We start from the raw sequence: 26,306 nt of genomic DNA, 5'->3' as shown, positions 1-26,306 counted from the left end.
AATAAGTATGTATCAAAGTCTTATACGTCTCCACTATATCCACTGGAAAGTTAAATGGCCTCAAACGACCTCTAGAAATAAAATGCAAATCTGAATTAAGATGTGCAGGAAGTTCAGCACATATTACATAGAATTTACAGCAAAGAAACAGGCCATTTGACCCAACTGGCCTATGCTGGTGTTTATGCTCCACATATGCCACAGGTCGGTAGGAGATGACTGCACAAGGATTGTGGCAGTGAAAGATCAGCAGTATGATTTTATTGTTAATTCAGCTTAACCAATAAATTCCATCTAGAATAAACATAAACTTAAAGTTGCCAACTTCTAAGTTATTATTCACAAGTCAATCATTCTCTCCCCTGCAAAGAAATCTGCTTGAATTATCACTCTAATTGGAAAATTAACTTTTGCTCACTCCTAGGGAATACACGTTACTAATCATTAGAATATATAAAACAGCTCTAATATATTTAAAAATTACATGTGAATACAAAGGAAAATTCAAGAAATAAATACAAAAATAAGGCTTCCTTCAAGGGTAAACATCCCAAGTGATTTTTGAAATAAAATCGATCACTAAATGAGTTGCTATGGCTGCATCCTAATTTTATATTATAAATGTATAAAGTGAATAAAATATTGAGCAACACTGTTGAAAATGCAAGTACTGTACTCCTCACCTGCTTACACTCCATCCACAGACACACTGTGCATTGGTAGTAAGTCAACTTACGTTGCATTCCATGCATTAAATCACTTCAGTTATTTTTAATGTACTGAAAATCCACACAATGTATAAGGAAACTAAAGGCAGTTTTACAATTTGAGTCTTTCCACCCTAATCATGGCTGGCTGAATAAATTCCAGGCCCTCTGCTGCACTTAACATCATTACTGCACCACCATAAACACAGCCTGGTTTTTAAATAATTAAACTCCAGATTATTCCGCATGCAGAACAAGATGTCTGAAGTTTTACCTACCCTCATAATTCACGATAATGATGGCCAGCATATAATCTTTCCCCAGCATCATTACGTGCACAAAAAGAAATTTCCTCCCTGGTAGTTTAACTAATAAAAGAAAACCCTGTGAAATGGATAGTGGTTAGACAAAAATATTCAGAAAGCAGACTTCTGGGGTTATGTCTGGTGAAACCTGTTCATTCCTAATAAGATTACACAACAGAGACTGATCATTTGGTGCATTCTGCCTTTCTTTCCGCTCAGCACGTCGTGTTGCTATGACGACCTAAAGGATAGTCTCCCTGCAGTCCCTCAGCAAAACAATCATGTGACTGATGAGATACAATATTGCAAGAAGATTTCTTTTTATTGATTGACTGGAATAGTTGGCTCACAAATTACAAACATCAGAACACACAAAATTTAGTGTATGGTAGGAAGATATTAAAGTTAGGTGGAAGGTTAAGGCCTGTTTATTATTTATCTGCATTATAGCACCAGAACAATATTTTTGAAAAAATTAAATCTCCCTCAGGCAGCTAGTCACCTTCAAGTATCCTTTGCACATCCCGAGTAGGTACACAAACCCTCTCCTATACCCCCACATTTGAACTAAAGATCCAACATCCTAGTTAGCAGCTGAAAACAATATTTTTCATACTGTGCACAGGAATCGCAATCATCAGTCAACTCTGGAACTGAAAACCATGATTACGACTAAGTACATTGGAGATTTCCTAGCTACTCCTTCGCAGAGCTGTAATTCTTTCCTGAGAAATTCTCAAACTGCCACATTTAATGAAGCTGCATTTGATGCAACTGCATTTCATTTTTAATTGGAAAACGGTATGCTGCCATAATTAGTGACATCTCACTTCAAACGAGTGAAATCCTATCCATTTGCTTCAGTTAGCAATATTGAAAAGACAAATTTAAACACAGGAACTTATGCAATTGCTATAAATCTTGACGGAAATCTGGAATTTATGTGGAATAATGGATGGTTAGGTGGATTAAGCACATATGCAATCCCAAGATAGTTCTGGGTCCCCATTACTCGTGCACATAAAAAGACAATTAACATTTGTAATTCACTCCATGTTATTGAGTGAGGAAGGTATATGTACCTTACTTTCTGACCTCACTTTGTGAAAAATGATCAGGTCCGTTAGCTGACAAGTGAAGAATCCTTTGGAAATGAAGAACATGGGCAACAGCAGAAATGAAATGGTGCAAAATTGACAGAAAGATAATCTGCAAGTTATGAGACAGAATACACAGATTGCAGGGATGTAATGTTTAGAAAATGCAGTGAAAGGTGACCTTATGTAGACTATCTTAAGTCTTGTGCGCATTACGCAATGGTTACAGGGAAAGAAATAGCTGCCAGTTTGTTAAAGATAGGCAACAACAAATACATTTCTCTTGTTACCTGTCTCTAGAACTGTATACCCATTGTGACACGAGATTATACACAAAAAGAATTCATGAATTACCACAGCAATAAGTTCCAGAGGGCAAATGTTTCTATTGAAAGTATTGTGTGTGACACCAACAAGACCTTCAGCAAGAACAAGTCCAATATGCAAAGTAAGATGGAGGAAATAAATCTTTTCCAATTATGATAACTGAGAAAAAAGTTTTGGGGAGGGAGTAAGGAAGAATAAATAAAGGTACTAATATCTTCAGCAGATGTCCTGAATCCACCACAGACAGTAGGGAAAAAAATAAGTATTGTATCCTGTAAATAAATAATTTGGGGTGAGGGAAGAACGAACAAGGTAGTTTGCATCTTAAGTAAGTTTTCTAAAGTGGTACATTAATAGTATTGTAAATAATATTAATGGGAGGCCTGCATCTTTCTGTATTGACAACATTAGTTATATTTTTAATCTTATGTCAGTCATGTAAATTTGCTGAAATTGGTGCAGCTACTGCTGTAAAAGGGTATTTAAGGTTCAGTGTGAGTGGGAGTTCTATCTGTGTTACGGTTACTACAGAAACAGGGAAGCCGCTGCCATGTTTAAGCTGCCACAGAATCACATTAAACAACAGAAACCGTGCTCCAGATCCAGACCTATCCAAGAGCAACACCATGGTAGATCGACTGGTACCTAATGAAAGAAAAAGTATAACAACCACCTGCATTTATATAGCCTCTTTAACATAGTAAAATGTCCCAAAGCACTTTACAGGTGCGTTATTAAACAAAATTTGACACCGAGCCACGTAAGGAAATAGTAGGGCAGGTGGTCAAAGAGGCAGGTTTTAAGGAGCGTCTGAAAGGTGGAGAGAAAGGTACAAAGGTGTAGAGGTTTAGGGAGGGAATTCCAGAGCTTAGCGCCTAGGCAGCTGAAAACTCGGCGGCCTATGGTGGAGCGATGAACATCGGGGATGCGCAAGAGGCCAGAATTAGAGAAGTGCAGAGATCTCGGAGGGTTGTAGGGCTGGAGGAGGTTACAGAGTTTGGGTGGGGCGAGGCCATGGAGGGATTTGAAAACAAAGACGAGAATTTTAAAATTGAGGCGTTGCCAGACCGGGAGCCAATGTAGGTCAGCGAGCACAGGGGTGATGAGTGAATGGGACTTCATGTGAGTTAGGAAGGGCAGAAACCTGATTGGAGAGGTTCAAACATGGAGTTGAGCATGAATTTGGGAGGTGACAACCTGTTCCGGGGAGGAAAGGGAGGTTGGAGATAGGCAGTAGTTGGCAAGGACAAAGGGGTTTTTTTGAGGAGGGGGGTGATGATGGCAGATTTGAAGGGGAGGGGAACAGTAGCTGAGGAAAGGGAACCATTAACAATATCGGCTAACATGGGGCCAGGAAGGGGAGTTGGGTGGTCAGCAGTTTGGTGGGAATAGGGTCGAGGGAGCAGGAGGTGGGTCTCATGGATAAGATGAGCTTGGAGAGGGCATGAGGGGAGATAGGAGAGAAACTAGAAGAGAAACTAGAGAAATATGCGAGTTCAGGGCTAGAGCAGAGGGGAACCTTAGGGGAAGTTCGGCTTGGCGGGCTTGGGGAAGGGAGGAAAGCGGCAGAGGCAGCTGAACGGATGGTCTAAATCTTAGTTACAAAGAAGGCCTAGATCAGTACTAGCTGATCACCAATTAATCAGAACATCTTTTCGTACAATGAGCACCAGTACCATTCACTCTGCGATAAACTGAATTGCAAGATTATACCATGGCTGATCATAAACCATAAAAATTCAATTATGTCCCAGGTGGATAGTGATACAGTGACTACACCATCACCTTTGACTACCGAGAGATAAACTGCATAGACCAATGCCAGATTCTGCACCCACACTCACCCTATGATGGTACCAGAGTAACAAATGGTTACACACCCAAAGCTGCAAAGGAAAGTTAACAGGAGTGCAGATTACAAATGTAAGCTCAAATTCCACTCAAATCTGATTCATACCAGATGCGCTTGCAATGTAAACACTAGTACAAATCGAGGACACATTCAATAGAAATGAAAATCGGGTGGTTTCTATAAGGGTCAAAGCCAGTTTTACGCCCATGCAGCAAGTTGAAAATCTATGCCAAAATTTTGATAAAAATAAAAACAAGCTTCTTGCTGTCGTGTAAGCCATAAGCACCTGGAACAGTCAACATTTGTAAGAAAAAAGACCTGATGAAGAATCACACTTGAAACATTAACTATTTTTCTCTTTCAGCTTTTATTTCACATTTTAAGCTTTCATGATTTTCTATTTTTTATCCATGATTACTCCTGTGCTTAATATGGTCAAAACAAGATCAGTATTTATGTCTGGCTTACACCTAAGCAGGAAGCTCCTGGACCTTTCCAAAGTGCATCGACTTTAACAATTAATGCATTTTTTGAACAGACAGTTGAGCCTTTAGCAAACATTTATATCTCACTGAGCAAACTACTTAATAAGCAGTTTGTGGGAAGGCAATTTGAAGAATTTGTTGGCAAGGAAGGCATGTGGCATGGTTACAGAGAGAACGTTACTTATTTTTGCACTGAATTTAAAGTTGAGAAATTCAGCCAATTAAAAAGTGACAAAATTATGAATGCTGATTTAGTTTGGAGAACTATAAAACTGAACATAACTAATTTCAATACTGACATGTAAATTCAGCTGAATTGCATTTATTACAAGAATCATAGTCTAGTTAATATTTCAAGAAAAAGAAGCACAGCTTCATAAGGCAAGAGAGAGCTCCAGATTCTTTCATCTCACAGGCAATAGTTTTTATAACTCAACGTTCCAACATAAATAAAGCTCCCACTCACACTGAACCTTAAATACACTATAACAACATTTGCTGCAGAAATTTCAACTGATTTCCCTGCTCCCAACTGAGATCTCCCAGGAGTCACGGTTAGCATTCCTCAAACAAGTCTAAATTCAAGACATGGAAAAAAGGCTTCAGTATTTTAATTAAAGTTATATGTATTCTTTCCAGAGAATAAATTACCTAGGCTATAGTAGTTACACAGATGGAATATCAAAGATTTGATTTAAAGGTCACTGATTCCAATCATTAAATTGTATTTTGGCAATACTATAAAATAAGGACATCTGTTAAAACACAGACAGGAGGAATGCAAAATTAGCTTAGTCTGATCTGAGAAATGTACAGTGCACATCTAACAAGCTTTTAAAGAATAAAGGTGTATCTGGGATAACATTATTGAGGTTAATTCACATTTTAATTGCTAAGCCAATTCAAGCGTTTTTATGGAGCGAGAGACTGTTGAACTTAGTTCTCCTCTAATCAGAATGTTAAATGCTAAATAATTGTAACCTAGCTAAGTTATTTTAAAAATTAAATGTAGTTTGGGTTTTGCTGTAATAACTAAGGCTCAAATATATTTCAACAAACAAAAAAAAACCTGACTAGGTTAACAACCAACACTGTTTTAAGCTTAACCGTAAGAACTTGTTCAGACAATTTAGACCACAACGTTGTGTGTAATAAATACAGAGCACTGATGCATTTACTTTTTTCAAGGAGGAAAAATCTGAAATCTCCTTCAAAAAGAAGGGAAAAATGGAGCTCTTAAAAAGCAAATTGTATTTAATTTTGCTATTTATACATATGGAAGTACTGCTTTGAAGAGATCCTTCAGTAATATACCATAGTTTTGGATGAATGTATGTTGCATTCAGGATTGCCAGGGCTATATGGATATTGCAAAATTGGTTAAATGTCTCAAAATACACCCACAGTAAACACACACAATAAACAAACGTTAGTATTAATGCAGAATTCTACTAAATATTTCAGTGGGATGAAAACAGACATTCATATGAAATTCCTTTCGCCTCGATTTTAACACGTTATCGCTTCTGTTAAAATATTGCACAGTGCAATTTTACTTTCATTACAGTTTTTCTAAATTAAATATATTAATTCCAAAACCTGCTAGGTGCAGCCGTGGCTCAGTTGGGAGCACATTTGCCTCTAAGTCAGAAAGTTGTGGGTTCAAGACCCACTCCAGAGACTTGAGCACATAAATGCAGTATGGAGGGAGTGCTGCACCGTCAGAGGTATCGGCCTTCGGATGAGACGTACAAACCGAGGGCCCATCTGCCCTTCCAGGTGGATGTAAAATGGCACTATTTGAAGAAGAGCAGGGGAGCTCTCCCGGTGTCCTGGCCAATATTTATCCCTCAACACCTAAGAACAGATTATCTGGTCACTTGTCTCATTGCTGTTTGTGGGACCTTGCTGTGCACAAATTGGCTGCTGCATTTCCTACATTGCAACAGTGGCTACACTTTAAAAGTACCTAATTGGCTGTAAAGCAGTTTGGGATCTTTGTTTCTTTCTGGTCTTGGGTTCAGATCATCAGCGAGATTCAATGCTACAGCATTAATGCATATCGTGTCTGTTTCTAAGCAATTTCTTTAACTGCTGATTTATTTTGCTTTGAAAAAGTAAACACTAAAAAAAAATCAATTGCTGCCAATACCAAAATTATTTTGTAATTAAAATGATCACAGGAAAAGCATGCTTACAGACTCCAATTATAAATGGGAGCAGTAATTACTATTTGTGTGCACAAACATGCTTTTTGAACTAGTAGGTACAACTGCTAGCTGCACAGATCCAAAGGATGAACCAATTAGTTACAACAACAGATACAGCGACAGTGCTTAACCTCAGCAACTATCAAGCAAACTCATTGGCCCCGATACTAGTGGGGAGGCGGGGTGGCAGCTGCGGGGGGGCGATTGGGCGCGTGGGTAACCCGCCCAGTAAAATCCGTCCGTTCCCCACGTGATCGCGGGTAAATTGGAGCCACTTATCGTGGCTTCCGGATTTGCTGTCGGAAACCTGCACAGTGGGTGGACTGCGCACCCGCATCACCGCCTGTCAGCTGGAGGAGCTCTATTTAAAGGGGCAGTCCTCCAATGGCTGCTCCTGGAGCAAACACCCAAATAGCACAATGGAGCAGCCCACGGGAAAGGCTGCTCCAAGATTCAGTGATGCCTCTCTCCAGGTGCTACTGGATGGGGTGAGGAGGAGGAGGGATGTCTTTTACCCGGCGGGCAGGAGGAACTGGCCTGCCTCTGCCACCAAGAAGGCCTGGCTCGAGGTGGCAGAGGAGGTCACCAGCAGCAGTAACATCTCCCCCACTTGGATCCAGTGCAGGAAGCGCTTCAATGACCTAACCAGGTCAGCCAAAGTGAGTACACTTATTCTCCTACATTCCGTCTTCCACATCACCACCCCCACCCCCCCAACTCATTCTGTATTGCCAACACTACTCTATCACATCACTCCTCACACCCACTCAAATCTCATCCTCAACTTACCTGCACTTCCTCACCTCCCCAGTACTCAAGCCACCACTACCACTCAACCTATCCTCATACAATGTCATGGCTCTGTCTCATATTCACCCTCTGATGCATCTCTTTCACAGTCAGCTGCACCCAAACCAATGCATTCAGCAGTTGGCCACATCGCCATCGCTCACTCATGCGTCTACTACTTTCTCCCCTCATAGGAGAAGAGAGCCCAGAATGCACGGGAGAGGGCGAAGACTGGAGGGGAGCTGCAACAGGTAGTCATGCTCACAGACTAGGAGCAGGAGACGCTGGAGCTGAGCCGCACCCTTGAGTGCCTGTCCATCGGGGATGCCGAAATTGGCACCAGACAAATGTCTGGTGACAGAACTTTAACATTCAGCACACAAAATATCAATTGATGTTAACATGCCTTGCTATCTTCAGCACCTCAACATCTATCATCATGCTTAATATTGCCTTCTGTTCTCTTACAGGGCCTACAGCGACTGCCGTGATGGCGGAGTGCAATTCCTCAGAGGACCTGCCAGCCTCTGAGAGTGCACTGTCATATCTGAGCAAGCCATCCACCAGCGCAGATACACACACCTCGGTGGGTTTCCATCCTCAGTTAGTTGGGGTCGCACATGGTGAGTCACCACACACGTGAGCACGAGCAGACACTGGTGGCAGGGGCAGCTGTGGAGAGTCCGCGTCAGTGGGAGCACTCTTCTCCAGGTTCTGCTCAGCTGGACACAAATGCTGAACCCTGGGGGCCATCCTTTAAAAAGAGAATGATCGAGGGGCAGCAGCACATTTGTGAGGTGCCGGAACAGGTGCCGCGCGCACTCTCCACAATCGCGCAGAGGATGGAGGAGTCCAACTCCTGCATGAGTGGAATGGTGGCACAGGTAAGGGAGGGTATCTCTGAGATAGTGTCACGGGTAAGTGCGGGAATGTCTGCGATGGAGGGAAGGCTAGCCTCCATGGAGCTTCAAGCACGGCTCACAAGTGAGTCCATTCAGGCCCTGACAACGGCCGTTCAGACTCGGTGAACAACATTCTGTCGCCTTAAATAGGCAGACTCTAGCACTGGCCGTACAAGGCTTCACACATGTCCTTCAAACTGTCGTCCAGCAGAGTGGTAGGTGTGGTTTGGGCCTGGCCCGGGGAGGGATGATGGTGAAAGGGGACATGGAAGTGGGGACGTCATGTCTCACCCGTTGCCCCCCTCTCAACCAGCACCCGCAATGCTGCCTCCTCTCCAGGTGGCTGAGTCTGCCCCTTCACAGGTGCAGGTGGAGCAGTCTTTGGAGGGGCCCTCACAGGCTCCAAAACCCAGAGGGCGTAGGCCCAAAGTATCTAATCGGTCAGGGCATGAACAAGAGCAACCTGCCACTACCTCTGCTTCAGCCACAGGGGATGCACCTCGTAGGAATAGTCGGAAGCGATAAGCGAAATTTTTGTAAGCAAAAAAGGGGATGCAGAAGGGAGTTTGACAGTTGGTCATGTTTTTTTATTTATATTTGCTTTTTGTTAAATGGCTTCTGTATTAAAGCTCTTTCATGAGGTTCACCATGAAGGCCCACACTTGATGCCACCCACTGGATCACTCTACAGTGGGTGTATGTGTAGTTGAAGGACTGTTTTGTGCAGGGAGGGTGGTGCTGGTGTGGCCGCTGCTCTGTCCAGGTGGTGAGGACTGAACTCTTCACACTGTCTCACGTTAGGAGAACCGTTCACATATCAGTGACTCCCTGGCCAGATGAGCAGGCAGGTGAGCCGCTGTTCTGCCCATGGGTTGCTCCTCCTTCTCCTCCTGCTCCGCCGCCTCCTCATGCTCCTCATCGTGGGTAGCAGATGTGGATGGGGCCTCCTCAAACGGCACCCCTCTCTGTTGTGCCATGTGGTGCAGGTCACGACAGACGACTATAATGCGTCCCACTCTGGTGCGTATTGAAGCGCTCTCCCAGAACGAATAAGGCACCTGAAGCGCATTTTGAGCAGCCCTATTGCATGCTCAATTATAAACCAAGTATTGACGTGGCTGTCGTTATTTCGACGCTTTTGCTCGGTGGTGGGGTTCCTCAGAGGTGTCATGAGCCACGTGTGCAGGAGGTATCCCTTGACCCTGAGGAGCCAGCCCTTGCGGGTGCTCGGTGCATGCAAGAGAGGCAGGATGTGGGACTCCCGGAGGATGAAGGAATCGTGGCAGCTGCCCGGGTATCTGGTGCACACGTGAAGGACTCTCTAGCAGTGGTCACAAATGAGCTGAGTGTTGATGGAGTAATAGCCCTTCCTGTTGATGAACAGTCCAGGCTCATGTGGAGGTGCTCGTATTGGGTGCAATCGATTACAACCTGCACCCATGGGAAGCCAGCCACAGCCTGGAATCAGGGGGAAAGCTCTCCAGTGGCTGGAGTCATACCTAGCACAAAGGACGATGGTAGTAGTTATTGGAGGCCAATCATCTCAGCCCCAGGAGATTGCTGCAGGAGTTCCTCAGGCCAGTGTCCTAGGCCCAACCATCTTCAGCTGCTTCATCAATGACCTTCCCTCCATCATAAGGTCAGAAATGGAGATGTTCGCTGATGATTGCACAGTGTTCAGTTCCACTCGCAACCCCTCAGATAATGAAGCAGTCCGAGCCTGCATGCAGCAAGACCTGGACAACATCCAGGCTTGGGCTGATAAGTGGCAAGTAACATTCGTGCCAGACAAGTGCCAGGCAATGACCATCTCCAACAAGAGAGAGTCTAACCACCTTCCCTTGATATTCAATGGCATTACCATCGCCAAATCCCCCACCATCAACATCCTGGGGGTCGCCATTGACCAGAAACTTAACTGGACCAACCACATAAATACTGTGGCTACAAGAGCAGGTCAGAGGCTGGGTATTCTGCAGCGAGTGACTCACCTGCTGACTCCCCAAAGCCTTTCCACTATCTACAAGGCAAAAGTCAGCAGTGTGATGAAATACTCTCCACTCAAGAAGCTCAACACCATCCAGGACAAAGCAGCCTGCATGATTGGCACCCCATCCACCACCCTAAACATTCACTCCTTCACCACCGGCGTACCGTGGCTGCAGTGTGCACCATCCACAGGATGCACTGCAGCAATTCGCCAAGGCTTCTTCGACAGCACCTCCCAAACCCATGACCTCTACCACCTAGAAGGACAAGGGCAGCAGGCACATGGGAACAACACCACCTGCACGTTCCCCTCCAAGTCACACACCAACCCGACTTGGAAATATATCGCCGTTCCTTCATCATCGCTGGGTCAAAATCCTGGAACTTCCTACCTAACAGCACTGTGGGAGAACCTTCACCACACGTACTCCAGCGGTTCAAGAAGGCGGCTCACCACCACCCTCTCAAGGGCAATTAGGGATGGGCAATAAATGCTGGCCTCGCCAGCGACACCCACATCCCATGAACAAATAAAAAGAAATTTTTAAAAAGATAAAAATCCCACTGCCCTCTCCGTCTGGCTGAGGTCGCCCATGGGGAAGTTGACGTAGTGCGAGTCCCTGCGAAACAAGCCGTCAGTGACGTGCCTTATGCACTTGTGTGCAGACAACAGAGACCCCGGCGATGTCCCCGGTGGCACACTGGAATGATCTGGATGCAAAGAAGTTGAGGGCAGTGATGACTTTGACAACGACAGGTAAGGAGATGCTGCTCGGTCCAGCCGGGAGCAGCTCGGCACAATGGATGCTGCAGATGTCTGCGACTACCTGGCGACTGACTCTGAGCCTCCGTACGCACTGCTCCTTAGAGAGGTCCAGGAAGCTGAGCCTCGGTCTGTAGACCCTGTTGCGAGGGTAGTGCCTCCTGTGACTTCGCTCTCTCTGTTGTTGCCCTCCGTGCTCTTGTGCAGGTGCCTGTGGCGCAGCACTGTGTTGTGGAGCTCCACGTGGCGGAGGTGGACGCCGTGACTGGCGAGGCTGGTGATGTTGCTCATCCTAGGATGAAGTGATGAATGCAGCCATGGCGCCCCCCCATCCTGATGGTGTGAGTTTGAGGGGGTCCGCAAAGTAGGTAAATATGTTTGCACAGCAGAGTTTTGGGTGGAAAGTAAGAATTTTGAGTGAAAATACAAAGGTGCTGCAGCCAAAACTTTGTCTGAAGTGACAGAGGCCATGCTGCAATAAATGAAGTTTTTTCCCCACCTGTCAAATAATCCTTTGCATCTCTCACTGGCTGCTGGCTGCAACACGTCTGCTCCAACAGGGAGTGTTTCCCACAGCACGGGAAACACGCTGAAGATCCTTCAAAATTGCACCCCTGCCAAAATGTCTACTCAATGAGGTCTCCCAAGTACCTTAACAATCTGTCAAGGTATGTAAATTATCATCCCGCCAGCTTTAATTGCCGGTGGGAGTCCCGCATTCGGGAGCTGCGCACGCACCCGAACACGTCACTGGGGAACCCGGAAGTCAGCGGGTTGGAGCAGGGCTCCACTGTTGGAGGTGACGTTAAACTGAGGCCCCACCTGCTTTCTCAGGTGGACGTAAAAGATCCCACGGCACTATTTTGAAGAAGAGCAGGAGAGTTCTCCCCGGTGTCCTGGCCAGTATTTTATCCCTCAAGCAACACCATAAAAACAGATTTTCTGTTCATTTATCTCACTGCTATTTGTGGGACCTATCTGTGAGCAAATTGGCTGCTGCGTTTCCTACATTACAACAGTGGCTACACTTCAAAAAAGTACTTAATTGGCTGTAAAGTGCTTTGCGACCTCCTGAAGTCGTGAAGACACTATATTTTCTTTCTTATACATTTATGGGTAATATTTCTAAATGCAAGATACAAATTTTGGCCAAAGGAATGCTACAGATAAGGCACTACACTAAACTTATGCTTGATTAAAAAAATTACCCACCACCACTTTTAAATTTGTAATAAATGTTAATTATTTTGTCAGTTTTAAAATTCCTCTATTTTCTCCTGGGCCATTTTTTGAATATGGCTGTGAGGATAGGCAATGAGTTTGGAGGCCTCTGCCAAATGGCCCTCTGGGCTGGTCACTATGAAGCATGCCAGGAAGGTCTGGAATACTCGGACTCCAAATTTTCCCTCTCACCTGCGGGGACTTGGACAACGAGATGAGCGATGCCACTTGTCCTGACAGAGGGACAACATTCCTGCTCTTTTCTAATTGACAATCTGGACCATATTTTTTAGTATATGGAGGATTGGATAGCCTAGTGGTTATGGCATAGGACTAGCAACATGGATGTTGTGAGTTCAATTCACTGTGTGGCAAATTGTGAAATTGAATTCAACAAATCTTCTTTTGGGCTGGCACCAGAAAAAAAACTATGAAAACTGCTGATTATCATAACCATGTAATTTTTATATCAAAAACCCAACTGGATTACTAATGACCTACCGGGCTGGGCTACATATGACTCCAGTCACAAACTACAAGGATAACCCTGCCTTGCCAATATTGCCTATATCCCAAGAAAAATAAACTTAGTCACTGGAGCTTTTCTTCATAACTTAGCCCCCACCCTTCCATGGCCTGGAATCATCCCGCTTACTCTTCCCTGAACCTCTTCTAAAGCAGCTCTATCCTTTTGAGGTAGGGCGACCAAAACTGCATACCGTACTCCAGAATTGGCTTTACAATTGGCTGTACAATATTAATATAACTTGTTCTGACTTATAATCTAATGTTCCTCAAATGCATCCCAGGACCCAATCTGCTTTGTTTGCAATTGCTTCATGCTGACCAGAATCTTTCAGGGTCTAACCATTGATCACTTCCTGACAATGTAATATACACATGATGCATCCTTGATTGTCAAGCCACATTTACAACACAACTGCTGATATGAAGCAGTTCCATATCAGTATGCAGTGCCTAAATGGTGAGAATTAACTTGCTGGTTCTCAGCTCATAATATTTGCCACATCAATGGGGATTAAAAGTGTATCATAGCTTTTATGTCCAAGCATTCCAAGTATAAATTTGTGTCACTGACATTTTGAAAGAAATCATATTACAGCACATTAAACCTCGAGCGGAAAACTGAATATCCAAGGGTCTGTTCTTGGGTGAAATGTTGTTTACATCAAAAGAAATTTTTGTTTTCAATGGAAGTTTAAGATAACCTCATTGCATTTGAAGTTATTTTCTATTTTGGAAGTTAGAAAAAATGATTTCTGAACTCAATTTGTCCAGTCACTGGGACAATTAGAAAGGCCAGTCACTGTACCTCATGTTGCCTGGTAAGCTGGGTCAAGCAGCTAGAGGCCGAGAACTGACGATGTGATGAATTGAACTATAGGCCTGGGTTAGCAGTAGCGATGTTCCAGATTTAATGCTTTAAAACCACTAAATTTATTTCATTATACCGTAAATCAGGTTAAATCTACATGCATGTTTTCAATGGCCCAAAGAACTGGAAGTCATGTACTGGCACAATTTAGGAATTTAAAGACCAAGATAAAAGAATCTATCAACCACACATCGATATCCATTCAAAAACTGAGAGAATGAATTCCATAGTACAACGTACATGCAGACAAAATATGGGAGGCAATCTTTTATCGAACTGGCCACATTGTATCGAAATTCTTTACCTGAGGAATTAAACTTGATAAACCAGTTACACACTTTTCAATTAAAAAACATACAACCACTTACCAAGTAGGAACAAAATCATTAGTGTTTCTCCATTTACTATTCTTCAGTTCCTTTTGTTGATGTTAGTTTATTTATTTTAGATTGTATTATTATAGATACCCTCTTTGCTTCTCAAACTAGTTCAGCAGATATTTTTGCTGCATGTTGTTTCATTTCAATGTGATACCCTGGTAGGATATTTTATATTAGTATTGTAAAGAATTTGGAAATGCCAAAATATCAACACTTTTGTAAAATTAACTAAGTGACTACGGCACAACAAGGAAGCACCTGGTATACCAGCACTCAGTCGGCAATAATGCATGACCCTTGACACACACAAGCATGAACTGAAAGAATCTTTACTGTACTTACCATTATCAGCTGCTTCTCTCCAGTTTAGCTTCTGCTGATCTACTACCAGCATCCTTCAACCTAAGTGTACACATGTCCCAGCAACTCCATAGTCCACACTATCATCAGCACCAGCATCGCAACAAAATACACAGCAACTAACCGAACACAACAGGCCCTCACTTAATTAACAGTACACAAAAATATTCTGCACAGAATTATTCTCTATCAGATCCTGCTGCTTTCAAACCTAAAATCATGCATGTTCACAATATCAATGCTGGTCCATTCCAATAAGCAAGACAGAAGACAGCCATGAAGAAATTACATCAGCGTATCCATCCAATGCAGTCTGTGCAGAATTGTCTCCGACTGGCAAGACAATGATGTATTTACTGACCAATTTTGTTTAGGAGTTGACGTTTTGAAATTGTGCATTTTGACTAGTGGCATTCAATTATCAGTCACTGCAATGCATTTCGACGTAAACGAGTGCTCTCTAGTAGTAAAGAATGCTTGCAGCTCGCTCTTACTCACTTAAATCAAATGTAAAAATGAATGAATCAGCTAAATTTCTTTGAGAATGCTAACCACTAATCTTGCAGGATAGAAATCCTGTTTGGGTTTCTAACCTTCAGCTCCCTATAGGTGCACTTCAGCTATAGTATAAATTGATTTAGTGGGAGATTTCTATTAGCCAGAGTGCTGCTCTCAACCCAAGACCCGCCCTGCTTTCTGATCAATAATTCAAACTGAACCCAAGAGTAATGTCAATCAGCTCAAACTAACCAATCGCCCATTTGTTGTATTCTCCAATGATTAATTGCAAAGTTATAAAACACAAAAAAAAGTGAAAGGACTTTAACTAAAATATGTATACATATCAGATAGGTTATGGAACAAATGTTTCAGGTATATGGTGGTGAAAGCTCAAAGGATTTAAATGACATAGTTAAAGAATAAAAAAAGAAATGTAATTAAGAGTGAAATGGTGCAGCCTTTATGGTCTCTCAGATGAATGTACCAGCAACAAAAATGAAAACCTGTCAACACAGGCTGCTCAGTACAACCTGGTGCAGGAAACTGAATGGCAGAGGTCACTCGCAGTAGCAGCAATGAACTAGGTCTCCAGCTCTGCGTTACCTGACATTCAGAAATTAAGGAGGATGGGGTAGGGAAAGAAATAATGAAACTTTTCCAATATGTACAGCATACAATATAGGAGCTTGTCAAACTACAAGTGGCATGAACAAGCGGTGCACAGTTTGCACAGTCTGCTCATGTTAGAAATGGTGGTCCTGGCAACATAGTAAAAGATTAAAAATATAGAGACTCTGAATTTCCTCGGAGTTGGCCCAATCTTCAGTAGGGGATTGGTGGAACCCCCAGAGAAAGAGTGTAAATGGCTGAAAACCACTTCTCCAAGGGTTCCACTGATCGCCCCCAAAACCAAGAATGGAATGCACTCACATACAGCATCAATGTGTAATTTTTGGGATTTACATTAGATATCTTACTCGAGTTCACTGATCATTCTTGTAAGTAGGCCTTGCATCTCCTCTGAATTAGTGTGTATTTTTGCCTGCCCAATAACTAGGTAAAAGATAGCAAGACCTGGGGATAAAACAGAGAACCACTCTATGCTGGTATACAGGAATGTATCATGCATGGTCACGTAATTCCGCTCTCTTCAGTAAGTGGATTGAATATATATTCTATCAAACCGAGGCTCTGGCTATAAACTAATAGACTATTTAAATAAAGCAGGTCAATGAACAGCATTCTGCACAAAACAGTAGCATTACAAATTATCCTGTCCTTCACGGCATATCAAAGACACTTTCCTTAAGCACCTTCCACAAAGCGAGATCCCTGAAACTATTTACTCAGTTCTCACGTGGTGCAACACAACCATGGAATCAAACTAGTCAGACTCTCTGCAGGCTAAAGATTGACTGTAGACTGATAAGCTAAGTGCAGGCAGCTCAATATAAACATGCAATTTGAGCATCTGGCCACAGAGCTGTCCATCAAAAAGGACTACAAAGTTTACTGGTGCTGCCCCTGTTCAGCAGGCCCAACCCATATCTTCACCCCAGACATAGCTGTCAATCAAAGAATCACTGCCCCAGGCTGGCCTGGTTCTTTAATATGTGCCAGATACCTTGACCGACTTGTATCAAGATCCTGTGAAGAGATTTGTAAACAATTTTACAACACCAAGTTATAGTCCAGCAATTTTATTTTAAATTCACAAGCTTTCGGAGGCTTCCTCCTTCGTCAGGTGAACGATGTGAAACCAGCTTCTTTAACTTAAATAGATTGATTGCCATTTTGCTGTACTCAAACACAGATAGTGTTTGCGGAACAAGCCTGGAACCTGCTGTGGTTCAGGAGCTTCAAAATGAATAGCTTGGCTATTGAAACAATTAACATACTAACCTTTCTATTATCCAAAAGGAATCAGATTCAGACACATTAACTGATCTTCGTCTATCTGATGGTGTGTGCATTTTCTGTACCTCGCAGTGACAGCCCCCAGAAATCGTAAATAACTCTGTGTACTATTACTAGCAATAAGGAATCCAAATCAATAAACTAATTTGGACAAAAATGCTTTCTTGTTGCAGTAGCGTAATAGCTAAACATCTAATTCTGCTCTGCAGACACAAGATAAAAAGAAGCATGAGAGAAAACTAAGGTTGAAAGAAATTATAATTCTATTGAAGCTTGTCTCTCTATAACTTTAATGCACCAAGCCTAGTATCCAACTAAATTTTGAACACCACAATGGCTTTAACCTTGTCTACCTTGCCTAGATTATTCTAAAAGTTTATTAATTGTACACTTGCTTTATTTTTTCCTCAATACTTCACATATGTGAAGATTACATTTTACTTGCCATGTGTCTGCCAAACTGAATAATTGATTTAAACAGTTTTTCACTATGTGTGAAATGGACAGAAAGAGAAAACTATATTCCCTTGATCTTACAGTGAGACTGCCAGTGGAACCAATTCATGGACAGCAACACCGTAATATAAATGCAATTACTCCACTGCTACTGGATGAGCCAAGAGTCACCTTAAGAAAGATTTTTCCATGGATCCTCTGGAGGAGAGAATGCTGTCAGCAGCAAATATAAACTGCAGCCACCAGCATTAGATGAGAGCGGGCTGAATATGAAGCACACGCAAAGTCTAAAAATGTGACTTTCACTAATATCAGGGAACATCAGTGAGCAGAAAATGAGAGTCACACAGTTGACCAGACTCTACAGCACTGTAAACCCCAGAACAAAGTGCTTCAACTAGAAGTTGTTTTGCAATATAAAGTAGAAATTAGAGCAAAAAGAATCAACAACCATGGTTCCTCATTTATTTCTCTGAAATTCTGGATTTATATGTCTCTTCTTAATAGGAAATGAGTACGTTGACCATAAGCAATCCTTTCCCTATGGAGAGCAATTCTTTAAAAAGTTTTAATTTTAAGATTAATGTCTGCAATAAAATGACCACCTGCAGTACAACTGAGGAATCAATGTATGAAAGGAGGCAATTTCCATACCTGTTTCTTCAGGTGAACTCAGTGAAGCACTGTCCTGTGACAGGGTGGTCCAGCTTGAATCTTCATCACTGGGGGCCATGTTCTGCATTTTACTTAATGCACAGTCAGTTTTTCCTCCCAATCTGGGTGGGTCTTTCTTTGTTTCAGGGCTGGAGGAAATTGTGGCCATTTGGCAATCTTCAGGACTGGCAGATACACTCTCTTCGCTGGCCACATCATCATTCGTTGCAGTTTTATCGTGGGACTGCTCGGTGTTTTCCTCACTATCAACAGGGTTGTTGCCATAATTTTGCTCTGACTCACGAGTGGATGACTCCAAGTCTGCATAGTAATTCAGAAAGCTCTTACTCTTCCTTGGCTGTGACGTCAAGGCCTCTGTGCAAGACGTGTCTTGCAAGCTTGGCTCCTTGCCCTCCAATTTTTCTGAGATTATATTTTTGACATTTGCACTGATGTTTTTGTTCATGTCCTGCTGGCCCTGCTCTGCTGCTTTCCGCAGCTGATTTTCTCCGTTCTTTGCCAGTTTCGAGTTGGAGTTGTTTGCTATAACTGGCGATGCTGTTGTGTCTCCCAGGCCCATTGCAGCCTGGATATTAGTCAAGGCATATTTCTTCCTGCATTTTGGAGGAGTGTTGTTCTTGATTTCTGTGTTCTTTATTTCTGAGTTTACCAATTTGTTGTGGGAGGAGCGAAGGTTAAGTGTATTTGGTGGAGTAGCTGAACTGTTGCGATTAACTAAATCTGTTTGGCTGTTGGCGGTTGCAAGGAACACTGACATAGTGTCCACAGTGGAGTCAACTGCAAAAAGGAGAGGAAACCAAAATGAAATCAATTATGAAATGCAAGTTTCCTTACAGTAATACATAACTATAACATGACTATATCATAGCAAGGTCCCAGGTTTGATCCCTAATCTATGCCAAGTTAACTGATCTCAGCCAAGGTAGCAGTATGGTCATTACAACTGGCCCCAGGACCCCTCAGTTAGGGAGAAGGGTGGAGCAGATTGGTCCAGGAACCTATTATTATCCAATAGCCCCTGATGGGAGTGTGAGTGTGTGGATGTTAAGCAAGTGCAGTGAGGGTACCTCCCATCCACTGGATCAAATAACCTGCGAACATCTGTTAATGCACTCCCATGAACAATGGCCACTTGAGAAAGGTGCCAGAGGGTAATCAGCATCCATGAAACCATACCCCAGCAATGAGTTAATACCTTCAGGAGAAGGAAGGAGGGGTGAAATGTGGCAGGGAAAAAAAAAAGCTTCATCTTAATCTTTACTATTACAGATACAGTTTTGAACAGCCTTCAATAGTGCATTCAATGGTTTCTCCAACAGGTTTTTTTGTACAACCCTCATATACCATGTTATCAGAACATCAAATGTGCTTTGTTTCATTTAGGTCTTCTGTATTAAAGACACTAAATTAATGGCAATATAGGTCTCAAAACTATGAGCACTAAGATGACATTTTAATGCAGATACAGATTTTTACACTTGTGCATCAAGTTCATTCCTAATCTTGGACCCAAGGACTGGAAAGTCTTTTGTTGCTATTTGTGTTATGTAAGATGAAGAACATTAACTGCTATAGTATTGAATTTCAAATATTAAAGTGAAAAAAAAATCACATTTACAATAGGGTACCGCAGTGATTTCACCCTAATTAAAAGAAATCTAATGCACAAGATATTCATCGTCTCTTCAAGGAGACAGCCCTCACGTTATCTTAATTGTTATACAGGGCAATTCATCAACTCAACATTAAATTCCACAATGAGTTATGTATGTATACGACTGTGTTGGGAATAATCATGGTCTTGAATGGAAATTAGAATTATTAACCCTCAGTCGTCTTAAAATTTGTACAAGAAATTATTCAGTTTTGCTTTATAATCTAGGATAGGGTCCCAGCTCCAAACAGAAGAATTATTGAAGCAATGTGCTATGAATGAAGATTGAATTACCATAAGGAACAGCACAATAGCATTTTAGAGTCTTCATGTAAAAAGTAAAAAAACTATAACCAATAATGAAGCTATTTGCAGCAAAACTGTGTGAATTGGATAAAATATAATTTAAATCAGCATCAGATTATCAGAGCATTTTACTGATATGCTGACTCATTCAATTTATTGGGTTTAAATAGCTCAAATTGTAAAGTTTTTTTGGTTTGATTATTCAAGTAGCTTAATCTGGTTTCTTTAAAACTGCAACTTTATTCCCACATATCATCTTTTGAGTTATTTTGCACTGTTAATAAATTTAATTTTTTCATTAAAAAAACATTCAGTTGTGCAATTTTCTAAAATTCCACCATTCTAGCTTGAAAATTCAAATAACAGCACTATGCTGTGGAGTACTTTAAGAGTAAGCATTCTAAGAGTTAAATTGCTACAATAGAGTCATATGCTGCTGGTGGAACAGCACATTCAATCCAGACTTGGGTCCATAATTCTCCACATGTTCAGCTCCCTCTCAGGCATTGTGTAATTGGAGGTGATGAGTGGATGCTGAGTTTTCATATAGAGGGGTCAGGTCACTGAGTCATTCACACACCTCCTAATTATTGCAGATAGAGTGACATTGACAAAGAACCAGAAATAAATCACCTGTCCATGCTCTCAAGACAGCTGTAATGTACATACTAGGAAGAAGCCAAATTGCATTAAAAGAAATTAAAAGGTACCCCATAATTTTTTTAAAAACATGGAGGCTGGTGATGGTAGTGAAAGAAATGCAAACAGAAAATGGCAATAGTGGAAGCACAACAGCCAGGAAAGGCTTGGTAATGAATGAAGAGTAAGCTGAAACACTGGACAATATACATTTAAAGTATGAATGTTTGTATTCATAATTAATATTCTGTGTGTTCCCAAACTGATTCCCACACGTTGAGATCAGCATGTATCATGATTGCTCGCCCTTTGAGAGGTTGGTCTAAGAATTCACAATCTAGAACATTTGTGTCAAATACTCTCAAAAGAAAGAACCTTACTTTGACCTGGGAGCACTTCTGACAAGGATCACTGAGCTTCAACAATGAGGATACTGGAGTATAGGTTATATGAAATCTGGAAAGAGGGATCATTCAATTAAACAAAAACAATACAAAAAAATAAACACAGAAACAAAGAAGGCAAAATAAGCATCAAATCACAAGCTTCATTGCACCAGGGAGTAACTCAAAATTATCATGCAGACAGCTGAATATCTGTTAACACCAAAAGGCCTAGACTGATATTTCCATGCACAAGTTAGCATACAAGGGTTTAGCAAATTATATAAAATTTGTATAGCACCATGATATCCAAGTTTAAGTTGAAACCCAGGTTTCATACACAGTTACAACTTGTAAACCCTGGATGCAACTTCTGTCCCAGTGATGTTGAGAGTTTGATGAACACTGTAAAAGTTGTAGGCGATGTTCACAACAGTAAACCAGACAATTATTCAAAATCTTTAGAAAGCTATGTTATCAGGGATTGGATTAACCCATTAAACATCAGGGCAATCATGATGCCTTGTCTGTGAACAACATAAACAATACAATTCCTTTCACAGAAAGCAGCACGTCTGCACTAACTCACAGCAACTTGGGTAAGTCAAGTTTCTCTTCTAGGAGGAGTTTTATACAAGGATATCATTTAAATGTTTATGAAGTGAGAATTACCACCATCTTGAAAATATATTTCCCATATTCTCTTGCTGGGACTTTGCCTGAGTGAGGGTTTATGCAACAGAAATGGTAAAACCATCCAAGTGCAAGCGCTACAACAAATGACAATCCTTCAAGTACCATATTGCTGTTATTATCCAGGTAAAGAATCTCTAAAATGATCCTTATTTGCATTTTTTAACAATTTCATTTCATGAATAAAATATTTTGAACTCAATTAATTTTTCAGGTTTAACGGGCATGAAAATTAATTTTGCTGTTACAAATATCTACCAGATATAAGGGAATATTACAGATTTGAATCCAAAACCATCAGGCTCAGTGGGCTACCAGATCTCCCATTATGAAAACATAATACCATCTGGCATCTATTAGTGCTGTACTGGTGCTTCTCCGATTTAATTACATTTTACAAAGACTGTAAGTGTACAGAACTAAAAGCTGGAGAAACCTTATTATGAACTTTTCTTAAGCTTCTTTTTATGGAATTACAGCATCATTAAAGTTTGTGCCATTTTGAAATGTATCTTACTGGTTGGTCTACAAAAGTAAATTTTTTTTTTCCTTTAGAGTATCGCACAACTTGCTATGATGTCATTTTAGGGTACTTTGATGACCCATTCCTCTTGGAACACTCTTGACATACTTTCTTTAAGTGGACCTCACTTCCCCTATAAATCAGGGGCTGCAGCCCCAAATTTTTCTGCCCTTGCAGAGATCTTATACCTTTTAGGACTCACACAGTCCTAGATCACTGGTGCTTGCTGCACTTTATTTCTCTCCAAGCCACTTCGGAAGATGGTATTATCAACATACCACACTTGAACTGAGCTCAAATTCCAAATTAATCAATCAAATTTATTTACAGAAATTGAATAAGTAGGACACATGCCAAGCAGTACAACTTTGTAAAATGATAGCAGTAAATGGCTTGATCTTTTAAAAATATACTTGCTCATAAACCCAGATAAACCCAGCAATTACAGGCCAGTCAGCCTAACGCCAGTGGTGGGGAAACTTTTAGAGACAACAATCCGGATCAAAATTAATTGGCACTTGGAAAAGTCTGGGCTAATAAATGAAAGTCAGCACAGAATTGTTAAAGAAAAATCGTGTTTGACTAACTTGATTGAGTTCTTTGATAAAGTAATGGCAAGGGTTGATGAGGGCAGTATGGTTGATGTTGTGTATATGGACTTTCAAAAGGCATTTGATAAAGTACCACATGATAGACTTGTTAGCAAAATTAAAGCCCACAGGATTAAAGTGACAGTGGCACCGTGGATACAAAATTGGCTAGGGGGCAGGAAGCAGAGATTAGTGGTGAACAGTTGTTTTTCAGACTGGAGGGAAGTATACAGTGGTGTTCCCCAGGGGTCAGTATTAGGACCACTGCTCTTTTTGATATATATTAATGTCCTTGCCTTGGGGATACAGGATATAATTTCAAAGTTTGCAAATGACACGAAACTCAGTAATGTAGTAAACAATGTGGAGAATAGTAACAGGATTCAGGAAGACACAGACAGACTGGTGAAATGAACAGACACATGGCAGATGAAATTTAACACAAGTGTGAAGTGATGCATTTTGGTAGGAAGAAAGGGGAGAGGCGAAATAAACTAAATGGTACAATTTTACAGGGGATGCAGGAACACAGAGACGTGGGGATGCACTTACACAAATCTTTGAAGGTAGCAGGACAAGTTGAGAAGGCTGTTAAAAAAAGATATGGGATCCTGGGCTTATTAATAGAGACAAGAGTATAAAAACAAGGAAGTTATGCTAAACCTTTATAAAACACTGTTTAGACCTTGGCTGGAGTATTGTGTTCAATTCTGGGCGCCACACTTTAGGAAGGATGTCAAGGCCTTGGAGAGGGTGCAAAAAAGATTTACTAGAATGGTGTCAGGGATGAGGGACTTCAGTTATGTGGAGAGATTGGAGAAACTGGGGTTGTTCTCCTTAGAACAGAGAAAGTTATGGGGAGATTTGATAGAGGTGTTCAAAATCATGAATGGTTTTGACAGCGTAAATAAGGAGAAACTGTTTCCAGTGGCAGAAGGATCGGTAAGATCTAAGATGATAGGCAAAAGAGCCAGGGGCGACATGAGGAAACATTTTTTTTTACACAGCGAGTTGTAATGATCTGGTATACAGGGCTATGGGGAAAGAGCAGGGGAATGGGACTAAATGGATAGCTCTTTCAAAGAGCCGGCACAGGCACAATGAGCTGGATGGACTCCTCCTGTGCTGTACCTATAATAACAGCAGTAAATGTGGCGAGTCTTTTTATCAATATGCTCTAGCACTTGTTTTCAATTCTATTTAACCCAAGACCACCCAGTCCCTTCCCTTTCTTTATTGTCTTTTTCTCTATCAACAACAACTTGCATTTTTACACCTTTTACACAGTAAAACCTCCCAAGGCGCTTCACAGGTAGAAAGAGGGATGAGGTCCTGCAGGCAGATTTTCAGAAGTTAGGAAAGAGATTAACAAGCAGGACCTCAATGGTAATAATCTCCGGATTACTCCCAGTGCCATGCGCTAGCAAGTATAGAAATAGGTGGATAGAGAAGATGAATGCGTGGCTAGAGAGATGGTGCAGGAGGGAGGGCTTTAGATTTCTGAGGCATTAGGACCAGTTCGAGGGGAGGTGGGGCCTGTACAGGCCGGATGGGTTGCACCTCAATAGGGCCGGGACCAATATCCTCGCGGGGGAGGTTTGCTAATGCTTGGGGGGGGGTTAAACTAGCTTGGCAGGAGGATGGGAACCTTAGGGTAGATTCAGAAGGGAGAGAAGCAGAGCTGGAAATGGAAGGCAGAAAATTAGTAAGTGAGTTTGGAAGGCAGAGGAAACAAAGGTTAGAAACTAGACAACAAAGGACTTTGTCAGTGCTTAATTGTCTATACCTCAATGCAAGGAGCATAGTGAATGAGGCAGATGAGCTAAGGGCAAAGATAGACACATGGAAGTACAATGTCTTAGCTATGACAGAAACATGGCTTAAACAGGGGCAGGAATGGCAGCTCAACATTCCTGGTTACAGGGTTTTCAGACAAGATAATGAGGGGGATAAAAAAGGAGGGGGGGGGTGGCAATTTTGGTTAAAGAAACAATTACGGCTATGAGGAAGGATGATATGATAGAAGGATCATCAAATGAGGCCATATGGGTTGAGCTAAAGAACAAAAAAGGGGCAGTCACACTTCTGGGAGTATATTATAGGCCCCCAAACAGTCAGAGGGAGATAGAAGAGCAAATAAGGCAGCAAATTTCTGAGAAGTTCAAAAATAGGGCAGTAATAGTAGGGGATTTCAACTACTCTAATATTAACTATGATACATTCAGTGTGAAAGGTATAGAGGGCACAGAATTCTTAAATTGCATTCAGGAGAACTTTTTTAGACCGTACGTAGCAAGCCCAACAAGAGGGGGGGCAGTTCTGGATTTAGTTTTAGGGAATGAAGCTGGGGCGGGTGGAGAGCATTTTGCTGGTGGTGATCATAATTCAGTTAGATTTAGCATAGTTATGGAAAAAGACAAAGATGGAACAGGAGTCAAAGTTTTCAACTGGGGAAAGGCCAATTTTACTAAGCTGAGAGTGATTCAGCAAAAGTGAATTGGAAACAGCTACTTGAAGATAAATCAGTGTCAGAGCAGTGGGAGGCATTCAAGGGGTTCAGAGTAAACATGTTCCCATGAAGAAAAAGAGTGGGACTGCCAAATCTAGAGCCCCCTGGATGACAAGAAGCATACAGGGTAAGATAAGGCAAAAAAAGGGAAGCTTATGTCAGACACCTACAGCTCAATACTGCAGAAAGCTTAGAGGAGTATAGGAAGTGAAATTAAAATGCAAATTAGGAAAGCAAAGAGAGGGCATGAAAAAATACTGGCAAGTAAAATTAAGGAAAACCCAAAAATGTTTTATAAATACATAAAGAGCAAGAGGATAACTAAGGAAAGAGTAGGGCCTATTAGAGACCAAAAAGGTCACCTATTTTTGGAGGCGGAAGATGTGGGTATGGTTCTTAATGACTACTTTCTGTCTGCCTTCACAAAAGAGGGGGACGATGCAAAGATTGTAGCTAAGGAGGAGGAGTGTGAAATATTGGATGGGATAAACATAGTGAGAGAGGAAGTATTAAGGGGATTAGCATCTTTGAAAGTAGATAAATCGCCAGGCCCAGCTGCTAAGAGAAGCAAGGGAGGAAATAGTGGAGGCGCTGACCATCATTTTCCAATCCTCCCTGGATACAGGCGTGGTGCCAGAGGATTGGAGGACTGCTGATGTTGTACCGTTGTTTAAAAA

The 26,306-nt window shown here is 41.8% G+C and overlaps 1 protein-coding gene across 3 annotated transcripts in view; it reads right to left on the bottom strand.

Annotated features, from left to right (window-relative positions):
* The window catches only part of LOC137324256 (amyloid beta precursor protein binding family B member 2-like), a 275,413-nt gene that overhangs the window by 140,272 nt on the left and 108,835 nt on the right, over positions 1 to 26,306 (bottom strand). For all 3 annotated transcript variants that reach the window (XM_067988401.1, XM_067988415.1, XM_067988408.1), the window contains exons 3-4: positions 21,312 to 21,387; positions 18,312 to 19,109 (exon numbers count right to left, since the gene is read on the bottom strand). In XM_067988401.1, coding sequence (XP_067844502.1) covers positions 18,312 to 19,089 — 778 coding nt within the window. In that variant the 5' untranslated portion in view covers positions 19,090 to 19,109; positions 21,312 to 21,387. The remainder of the gene's footprint in view (positions 1 to 18,311; positions 19,110 to 21,311; positions 21,388 to 26,306) is intronic.

Source organism: Heptranchias perlo, chromosome 1 (assembly GCF_035084215.1).
Source record: "Heptranchias perlo isolate sHepPer1 chromosome 1, sHepPer1.hap1, whole genome shotgun sequence".
NCBI classification, from domain to species: domain Eukaryota; kingdom Metazoa; phylum Chordata; class Chondrichthyes; order Hexanchiformes; family Hexanchidae; genus Heptranchias; species Heptranchias perlo.
The sequence above is the reverse complement of the archived record's forward strand: the minus strand, read 5'-3'. Positions and strand labels throughout refer to the sequence as shown.